Source organism: Fukomys damarensis, unplaced genomic scaffold (genome assembly GCF_012274545.1).
Source record: "Fukomys damarensis isolate Sample0158 unplaced genomic scaffold, DMR_v1.0_HiC HiC_scaffold_4, whole genome shotgun sequence".
NCBI classification, from domain to species: Eukaryota; Metazoa; Chordata; class Mammalia; order Rodentia; family Bathyergidae; genus Fukomys; species Fukomys damarensis.
The window spans coordinates 33,113,118-33,124,076 of NW_022900916.1; the positions used below are offsets into that span (position 1 = coordinate 33,113,118).

At 39.4% G+C, this 10,959-nt stretch overlaps 1 protein-coding gene across 1 annotated transcript; it reads left to right on the forward strand.

The window, feature by feature from the left end:
* The first annotated feature begins 607 nt into the window (after nucleotides 1–607).
* LOC104865052 (nucleosome assembly protein 1-like 1) lies at nucleotides 608–4,293 on the forward strand. The gene is given in 4 exon segments (XM_033755977.1): nucleotides 608–686; nucleotides 3,281–3,751; nucleotides 3,754–4,250; nucleotides 4,252–4,293. Coding segments are annotated over 4 exon segments (1,089 nt in total).
* Nucleotides 4,294–10,959: the final 6,666 nt, after the last annotated feature.

Consider the following 10,959-nt stretch of genomic DNA (forward strand, 5'->3'; position numbering starts at 1 on the left):
TGGTTTGCACATATGGAACATGTGTCATCACAAAAACGCAGTGAGGACAGTCTAGCATTTACCCACCTAACAGATAAAAAGAACAGGCTACCTGTCCAAGTCAATACAGGTTGGAATCCACATCATTCTGACTCAGACCCACGCATGTTCTTACCCACTGTGCTATGCTAACCTCCCACCATGCATCAAATCTGCTGAATTTGAAAATGTCAGAATTATTTTGGATCCTGTGCATTTATTCTTCTATTTTTTCTATTTTTAACTTTTGAAGAAGTTTTTTGCCAGTATGTCTAGAGGGCCATTAATTCAAAATGGAACCAGGGTCCTAACAGACTATTACACCATACCCTGAAAACCAAGTGAGTCACCAGTTCTAGGCTTTAGCGAGGGGGTGCATCCCCATAACCAGCTGGGAGCCAGGGGCAACCTAACCAGAGCAGGGGGTCAAGACAGGAGGAGCAGTCTCAGAGGAAGAGACACAGGCTTTGGCACTTTATCTGGTCTCCACAGTGATGATTATTTATCAATGAGAAAACAGAAACACAAAGGTTAAATGGCATGTCCTTTAATTAAGTCTGTGGTCAAGATTTGTGCCAGAGCTTGTCACATGGGGAATGGAGAGGAAGAAGAAAGCGCTGGTGGGAAGAAAGGGGTCAGCCCTCATGACAAGCAGAGACCCATCAGAGGTAACCCAAGGTGGCTGCAGGTGTTGCATTGCACCTATGTGCATTAGCTGGAGGGGCCCTTGGAGCTTGTCCAGGTGGAAAGGATCCAGAGTAGAACACCTGAAACAGGAGTGGCCTCAGGAGTCTGCCTCTGGGAGACACCTTGCTTGTGCTTGGATTTTGTTCACTGCAGAACAAGGCTCAGCAAAAGGAGGAGCACTGTGGCTGGGCACAGTAGATCCTAGCATGAGCTCTAGAAGCCTGGTCTCCTGAAAATGTGCCCTGCCTTTGTACATTATTAATCAGATGCCAGAAAGTCTCTGTGATGGAGATAAATAGCTCTTTCCTAACATGGAAACAAAGCAACACAACCCTAAAGCAGCTTGAAGTAAAATTGCTACAAAACACTAGGTTTCCCACAACTAATCTTCCTACCCATGGCCTTCTCCCAAACCCACCATGCACACACACACGCGCACACACACACACACACACACACACACACTCACCAGGAAGTTTAATTTCTTGTTAATGGCATGACATTAGGTTTCCTTTCTGTCCTAAAGATGGGAAAACCAGCTGGGTGCGGTGGCACATACCCGAAATCCCAGCACTTAGAGATGCTGAGGCAGGAGAATTCCAAGTCCAAGTTCTGCCTCGGTAATTTAGCCAGACCTTATCTTAAAACAATTTTTAAAAGGGGGTCAGCAATGTAGAGGGCTAGTGTTAAGAGTGTTCCTGAGTTCAAGCCCCACTACCACGAAAAAGAGAGGGGAGAAACTACTATATTTTCTTCACTTTGTGTCCTCTGGGCAGCATACTAATTTGTCTCCACTTAGCCACATAGCTTAGGACATGAGCTTTTGAAATTAATGATGCTTTTCTAAGAATAATTGCTTCTGCTCTAATCACACGCTATGTCTTGCTGCCCACGGGACTAAACATTAGGATTGCTTAAAGGAATAATCAGCAAATTGCATAAAATGCGTCGCTCTCAAGCCTCCAAGTCACATAATAATGAGTCACTCTGAGCCAGGTAGTCACCTCACACCTTTGATAAAGTGGGCTTGCATGTCAGAATGCTTCTCAGGAAGCAAATTAGAAAGTGGGCTGGGGCTGGTAAGTGCTCATCCTTTAAAGAAAAAACACTTCCCATTTTTTAAAGTTGACATGAAATTCATATAATGTACAATTAACCATTTAAAAGTGTACAATTCTGTGTTTTTAGTGTTCACAATGTCATACAACCACAAGCTTTCTCTAGTTTCAAAGCTTTTTCATCATTCCATAAAAATACTCTGTGCCCACTCAGTAGTCATTCTGTACCTTTCCAATTCCTATCTTCTGGCTACCCTTAATCTACTTTTCCTGCCCTAAGGATTTACCTATTCTTTGATAGGTCCTTAAAGCAGCCACAATATGAGACTCTTTCTGTCTGGATTCTTTCACAGGTTAGTGTTTTCAAGGATAATCCATGTTAGAGCAGGAATCAGTATTTCATTCCTTTTTATTGTTGAATAATATTCCATTTTAAGGATATACCACAATTTGTTTTAATCTATTGATGGACATTTGGGTTGTTGACTCCAGCTATTTCTGATGGGTCTTTTTTTTCTTTCAGCTCATGAAAAAAAATACTGGAATAAAGCAACACCCAAGAAATCTCCAACATTCCAAAACCCCTAGTGGATGCCTGCAACCATGATAGCATCAAGCCTAATTTATACTATGCCTTTTCTTACACATATTATGATTGCAACTTTTGCAGTTTGAGGTACAATAACAAGAGTAGAAAGAATTTTGTTTTTCTTTCCTACAATTTCACAGATAAAAATTCATACTTTTAAAAATTGAGCTTATTGGTACATTTTAGGCATACAGTACCATTACATTCATTATTGGGATCTTGTACCTTTACATGACAGGTCTTGGTTCTCATTTTTTCCCCTTGTCTCTGCCCTCCCTTCACCCTCTCCTCCCCTCAAAAATTCATTCTTAACATAGATTTTTAACAATCCCAACATTCCATTTTTCTTTTTTCCTTATTAAGTCAAGAACTTTTACTTTTTACTGAAAGGAAGCCCATTTTGGCTTCTTTTTGGCATATCCAAATTTCCAATATTACTACTTGTGCAATTTGTGGTCAGCATTAAGTAAAACAAAGGTTATTGAACACAAGCACTTTAATACCACAACTGTCAATTTGATAACCAAGATGACTACTAAGTGACTAATGGGCAGGTAGTGTATACAGTATGGATACACTGGACAAAGGAATGATTCATGTCCCAGTAGAGTTGGAATGTGACAATATGCCTCTCATAACAATTGGCAATTTAAAACTTACAAGTTATTTATTTGTGGAATTTCCCATTTTATGCTTTGGTATCCTGGGTGACTGTGGATCACTAAAACCCTTTGAAAGTCACTATAAAGAAATCCTGGGGCTGGGAATTTAGCTCAGTAGTTCCTGCACCTGCCTCACAAGCACAAGGGCTGGAGTTTGATTCCAGGTACCCCCCTCAAAAAAAAAAGAATGCTTGGTTTCCTCCGACCACTGCAGCCACCCTCAGTCACTTCCTGCACAGCTCCAGCTTTGTGACTCCCCAAACTAGCTGCTGATATTTTCCAATCACACTACATAGCAGACATTGACAACTTGCCTACTATAGCTAAAAGAAGAGTGAATGCCCTTAAAAACCTTCAAGTTAAATATGCACAAATAGAAGCCAAATTCTATGAGGAAGTTTGTGATCTTGAAAGGAAGTATGCTGTTCTCTACCAACCTCTAGTTGATAAGCAATTTGAGATCATTAATGCAATTTATGAACCTACGGAAGAAGAATGTGAGTGGAAACCAGATGAGGAAGAAGAAATTTCAGAGGAGCTGAAAGAAAAGGCCAAGATTGAAGATGAGAAAAAAGATGAAAAAAAAGAAGATCCTAAAGGAATTCCTGAATTTTGGTTGACTGTGTTTAAGAATGTTGAACTGCTCAGTGACATGGTTCAGAAACATGATGAACTTATTCTGAAGCATTTGAAGGACATAAAAGTGGAGTTCTCAGATGCTGGCCAGCCTAGGAGTTTTATCTGAGAATTCACTTTGAACCCGATGAATATTTCACAAATGAAGTGTTGACAAAGATGTATAGGATGAGATCTGAACCAGGTGATTCTAATCCCTTTTCATTTGATGGACCAGAAATTATGGGCTGTACAGGGTGCCAAATAGATTGGAAAAAAGGAAAGAATGTCACTTTGAAAACCATTAAAACAAAGCAGAAACATAAGGGATGTGGAACAGTTCATACTGTGACTAAAACAGTTTCCAATGATTCTTTCTTTAATTTTTTTGCTCCTCCAGAAACTCCTGAGAGTGGAGATCTGGATGATGCTGCTGAAGCTATCCTTGCTGCAGACTTTGAAATTGGTCACTTTTTACATGAGCATGTAATTCCAAGATTGATGTTGTACTTCACTGGAGAAGTTGTTGAAAATGATGATAATGATTATGATGAAGAAAGTGAAGGAGTGGATGAGGAAGGGGAAGAAGAAGGAGATGAGGAAAATGATCCAGACTATAACCCCAAAGAAGGAGCAAAACCCAGCAGAGTGCAAGCAACAGTAAAGCAGGATGTATGTGGCCTTGAGAATAACCCACACTGCAATAGCCTAAACACAACTATTATTTACTTACAGCCTTGTTTCTGTCTCTACTTGGTAAACTCAGTAATTATTTTAAAGGAATTGATATTTTAAAGATCAATTTGTTTAATTAGCATTTTAAACTATAATTTTACTGTGTACATACTCTTTGAAACATGTCAATTCATTGCTGCAATTTGGCTCTTTGCATCATATAATTATTGGAGTACAACTACGAAAATTAACTTTTTCCTAAGGAACCAAGATAGCTTTCCTGCAGGTAGTAGAGTGGATTTGTCACTTGCATAGTTGTTCTTCTCGTTTTGTTTTCTTACAGAAATGCAGTGACTTATACTAAGGTAAATCACCATTTAAAGGAAAAAAAGAGCCAAGGATTTAGCTCAGTGGTTCTGCTGCCTGCAGGCACAAGGTCCTAAGTTCAATCCCTGGCACCAAAAAGAAAATTTAAAAAAAGACTCGTGGTTAAGAATTTCCAGTAAGACCAAATCTGATGATAATTGTTAGCTTATTAATGGATTTTTATATATGGATTTTAATATAGTGGATTTTTATATAAATATAATAGATTTTATGTTATATAAATATAATGGATTTTTATACATAATATAAATTTGTATATATGATAATTATAGGGAAGCCTAACTTACAAGGTTATGGTTGCCACAGAGAAGTGAATAAAACCTAGAATTTTCAGAAGTTAAACTGATACTATTTTAGTGTACTTCTAAATTTAATGTCTATTAACTAAGTGTTTTTTCTTTGTGATAGGGTCTGCCTTCTGCTCTCCTGGAAAGGATGACGACATCATTTGATGAGCCTAGTTCACATTTTCTGGTTGTTTGTTTGCTTGTTTTTGTTTGTGCAATCCAAAATAAAAATGTTACATGCAATTTTAGTTCACACACACACACACACACACACACACACACACACACACAGAAAAAAGAAAGTTTGTATGTCCCAACAGTGGAGCACATTATCGGGAACTGAAGGATTGACATTACCAGAATCATACCTCCAAACTCTTAAATACTTCTCTCTGGTACCCCAATCCTGGGATAGATTAAATCCATCACATCAGAGGATCATCGTGCTGACGTGCACAAAAGTAACTTACCCAGTCCTGGCACACTCTCAGCTGAGCTTCACTGTTGGAGAAATCAGAGAAAGAATCACAAAACTTCCATCCACCATGCATGAAGCCCTCCACGTGCCCAACATCAAGTTTTTTTCCTAGTGTGTATGCCTTGCTGAAGATCCTATATAGCTTCCAGTGATGCACGTTGAGAAGAGTGCTATGAAAACGGAGGAAAGCACCGCAAAGGGAGCTTCCAGAACACTTGAACAGGACAAAGATTGAGTAACCTGGCTTTGCCTAACATAAATTTTGATATAAATCATATCTAGAAATAAATAAATAAATGTTTTTTAAAACATGATCTGGACTTAACGATGGACAAATATCAAAAGACATACAATTAAGTCAGAGCTTCCTACAGGTGACTCAGAAAACGTTGAAAATACCTGAGACTTTAAAAATGGACTTTTCTCTTACATTGACATTTGGGAGAAAAAGCCATGGATGTATGGAGGCCACTTAATCACTGAATACTTTTGCCTGTAGGCCTCTCATTGAATACATTGGGCTTTGATCATCTACGTCTGAAACAGCTCCTGCTTGAACTCTCTTGCCTCCAAGGCCGGTCTGTTCTTCTGCAAGATAGCGTTAAAGGAGCCATGCTTCCCTTTCATGTAACTGTGGCAGGTGGCGCTCTGGAACTGTTTTAGTTAAGCCATTTTAGGTAAAACATTCATTATCACCGTCAATCTATTTGTCAGGTATTGAATTATTGATTTTTGATGAAATACACGTTCAGGAGGTGTGGGAGAAAGGAATGAGTGGTGTTGCATGCTGCAATCCCAGCTCTGGGAAGCAGAGGCAAGAGGATCACAGCAAGTTTGAGATAACATAGTGAGTTTAAGGCCAGCCTGAATTACAGAGCAAGATCCTGCCTCAAAAAACCAAAACAAGAACAACGATAACAATAACAGCAAAGAGTTATAGTACTGCTCACCATTGACCTTTGGTTGGTTGTTTTAAATGTGTTGTTAAAAATCTGTAATAAAGGGCCAAGGATGTAGTTCAGCAGTGCCGCACCTGCCCAGAAAGTGTTTCCGAGTTTGATCCGCAGTACCAGGAAATCAAAAGAAAACAAAAGAAAGATAAAATACTTTTCAAACAGGGCCAGGGACACAAAGTCCCTAGTTCATTTCCCAGTACCAGAAGATTAAAAAAAAAAAAAGACCAAATATATTTCAAAGAGGGATGGGGACGCACCTCTGCCAGGCGAGTGCCCAGGTCCTGAGTTCAATCCCTGGTACCTGGAGATTTAAAAAAAAATTTTTTTTTAAATTCTGTACTGGGGAAGGGCATAAAAATAATTATGCAGATGTGTTATGCACATGCACCAACTCCCTACGATGAATGTTATTCTTATGTTCTGCAAACATGTACCAGTAAAAATAAAAATTAAAAACACAAGTAAATTTTTAAAAAGAAATCAGAGAAGCCAGGCGTGGTGACACCGTTAGTTTGAGACCAGCCTGGACTACATAGTGAGTTCCAGATCAGACTCAGCTACATAGTGAGACCCTGTCTCAACAAACCAAAAAAAAAGAAAAGAAAAAGAAAAATTCTATAATGGACATTACACTTGTTCTTAGCCCTAAGGCTGAGAAGCAATAATTCTGTAATGGATAGAGAGAAGTTTCCGAGCTCACCAGATTTCAGTGCAGACTTTGCCTTCATCAAACAAACTTAAGGGAACAAATTACAACTGAAGTTAGAATGGAAGAGCTTGCCATTGTTCCACATCTTGCTGCTGTTTATATTTGTTAAGATTATACTCCCTTTGGGCTGGGGATTTAGCTCACCGGTTTGGTGGCCTGCCTTGCAAGCACAAAGACCCAAGTTCAATCCCCGGTACCAAAAAAAAAGAAAAAAAGATTATACTCCCTTTAGCTTTTTAGCAGGTCAGTGTTGAACACTTCTGCTCTATGGTCAAGACAGAATCACAGGCTATCCACACAAGCGAGTGACTGGTCTGTTTTCTTCTGTCTTTTTCCATGACTGTATCTACTACTTCATCTTGATTTATAAGCAAAACCCGGAAAACCCACAAAATGAGTGCGGTTTATCAAGAAATAATACAAAAAAATATTACTTTTATTTTTGGTTGTAGAAAAATCAATTGTGCAGAGGGCCAGGGATTTAGCTCAGTGGTTCTACCACCTGGCTCACAAGTGCAAGGTCCCAAATTTCATCCCCAGTACCAGATGAAAAAGAAAAGCAATTGTGTAGAGTTTATTTCAATCAAAATAAAATATGAATTTTGTTTCAAAATAATATTAAGGAAAATGATGGGCAGAAGCTAAATATTGTACACAATGTAAAAGAACAAAATGGAAGGATATATTAGAATATATTAAAAGACCTGGAAATTACTGAATCTTCCCCAAATTAAATTCATAGCTCACTAAAGCAGTCAGATCAACATCAGTATGATAATGAGATTAAAGAAAGTTCTATTGCTGAATATAACTTTGAAATCTTAAGATCTAGAAAATCTTTAAGATTTAGAGTTACCACATTTTTAGAAGTGATCATTTAAAAGTTATATTTTCCCTGTGTATTAGAGGCAATTAATAAAATTGCATTTACTTATAATTACATTATTTCTGATCTAACTCACATCATAAAACAAGTAGGTCAGTGGCCATTTTCAGTTACACAATTTGGATCAATTTAGGCAAAATAACTAAACTGGTTTATTTGAACCCTGAAAACCAATATTCAAAGGATTGCATGATTTTTTTAGTGTTCACTCAAAAGAGATGTTCTAATGTCATATAATAATTATATCATTACTATATATAAGCTAGGGCACAAAGTACTTTAACAGAAAGTTAACCTTGGTAACCTGTACATGTAAGTTTATTAGTTCATTTTATATTACTTTAATGAAATACCTGAGATAGGCTAACTTTATAAAGAAAAGAGATTGATTTATCTCACAGTTTTGGAGGCTGAAAATACAAACAACATCACATCAGCCCTGGTGAGGGTCCCATGGAGCAGAGGAAGGAGAAAGAAGAGATCACATCTCAAAAACAGGGCGCTGGAGAATGTCCCAGGAGCCAAGTTCACTCTTAGAACTCACTCTCACGAGAGCTCAGGGATCCACAAGAGCTATCTAAATCCCTTCCAAGGGCAGCTTTCCTAGTGATCTAAGGAGTTCTTACTGGCCCTCACACCTCTCAGAGCCATGATACTGGGACCTAGTTTTCAACTCATGAACCCTTTGGGGACATACTCAAACCTTCTCTAAACTGTGACCATAAACTATGAATTGCCTCAAGGACGTTATACCACAGAAGAAAACTACACACAACTCCATGGCCTTGAGGTTCCATGAGTACAAAGGAAAAGTTTACCTGTCCCATGAAGTCAAAATCACACAGATATTTCTCATTCAAGACAAATTAAATTGTAAACAAGACAAACATCTTCTACCCTTATTTATCTTGTCTTAAAACCATAAATATACAGCTTCAAGGTTTAAAACCAGAGATCTGATTCTTTAAAATTCATCATTTTATATTTTACAGAGCTCCAAAGGAAAACTTAAATTCAGAATATGACGTTTGAATCATAAGGTTCTGGAGCTACAGAGGGACATAGTTAACCAAGGAAGAGGCAGGTTTGCTGCTGCCATGTGCTCTTTGGATAGCCTGACCAAAATCATTAAAATATCAATATCTGGAAACTTAGAGCAGCATGTCATTTTGTCCTTTCAGTGAACAATATTTATAAATGTAACAGCCAAAACATAGCCTTATTAATTCTAGGAAGAGCTAGTCTAAAGCAGTTTCCATAAGTCAGAAAGCTTCACGAGTTTGTAGCTCTAAGCGAAAGTAGCTTGCCTGCAGTGTGGCTTATTGTGACATAGTGCGCAGCAGGTGTGTCACCTACAAAGATGACCACCCACCGGTAGCATGCCCAACCAGAAGCACCCTGCCGAAGCCATCCATGTCTCCTCTCTCAATGAAGCAAGGCAATTCCATAAATAGTCTTTGTATGAATCATGTAGCCTTCCAGGCTCCTCCTGCTTCAGTTGAAATAATGGTATAATTCCTCCAATCTACCATATTCTCTTGGATCCTCTACAGAACCGCAGGCTCCACATGTAAGTCATCCACAGGAGAGTGAAGCTTCCTCGTATCCGAGCAGTGTATCATCTATAATAACAGTGTGCTCTGCCGCCACCACTGAAAACAATTTGGCTGCAAGTTTTGCAGAAACTGGGTTGTGACTTTTGTCTTTTTAAAATTTTTTTACTTCATCAGGCATATGGAAAACAGGAGAGTCCTCTATTCGCCCCGGAGGACCCACTGATTGTGAGAAGCTCTATCAAGCCGTCGTTACCTTTCCCACAGCCACTCTGCATGATATAAACAGCTTGGTGTCTCACTCTCACCAGTCTCTATACTGATTTTCTGGTTACTGAACCTATACAGACCACTTTGTGTAGCTTCTGCCTCAGCCTGTTCATCACTTTGGGGTACGGATCGTGGTGTGAACTGCTACCAAACAGTGCCCCATTGCAGGTTGAGTGGAGTCGGGAATGCTCAAGGTGACAGTGGAGGCAAGAGCAGGAAAAGAGCCACCGGTACCACTGGAAAAGAGGAGGGGGTGGTGGAGAGGTCAGCTGCACACTTGCCTGGGGCAAAAGCCCAATTATGGAAAAAATATTCCTATATCTGGCCCCTGGCGCATTACCTCTTTCTTGTGCAATCTTTTCCCATGTGAGCAAGGAAAAGGACTATAGCATAAAGAGGATGTAGCCCACCAATATTTCCGCACAGACTGTAAAATCACTACTGCCACAACTTCTTGAGATTTCTCTAGCCATTGTAATTTTCCCCACCTGCGTTATGTTGGTTGCTCCTTCCCCAAGATTAACAGGAAAAGATTTAAAACAAAAGAGACCCGTGTGCCCGGGCGGCCCATGCCCTGAGGGCCTGGAGTTCACCAGGCACACCCTTGTGCTCTTGTTGCTGAAGAAGCATTCAGACCATCTTACATGGAAAGCATCATGGCACTGTGCGATGAGAGGAAGAGTAGTTCTGTGCCCAGCCAAGACCTATATTAGAAAGCATCTCTTCTTGCTTCAGAGACTACAGCAATAAAGTTGATTGAGGGTAAGAAGAGACACCAGGAAAAACATCACAATGCCTCCATTTTCAGTGAGGCTGACAAAAACCACTCCCAGCAAAACCACAACCACCTCAGCATTTGGCAACATGCACTGAAAGAAACCATTCTCCATAGAAATCAACTGATGGAAATGGAGTAAACATCAACTTTCTGCAAGGAATTTAAAAAGTGGAGTTTGAGGCCTTGATAGAAGGGCACCACCAACCACCATTAATCTCAGCAGAATGAGAACCACTGGGACAAACAAAAGAGGCATGAAAGGATCTGAATATAGAAGATGGATATGAACAGATTATTCTGTGGTCTGTGGGCTGAGAATTCTGTATCAGTCAGCTTGCTTAAGCAGCAAAG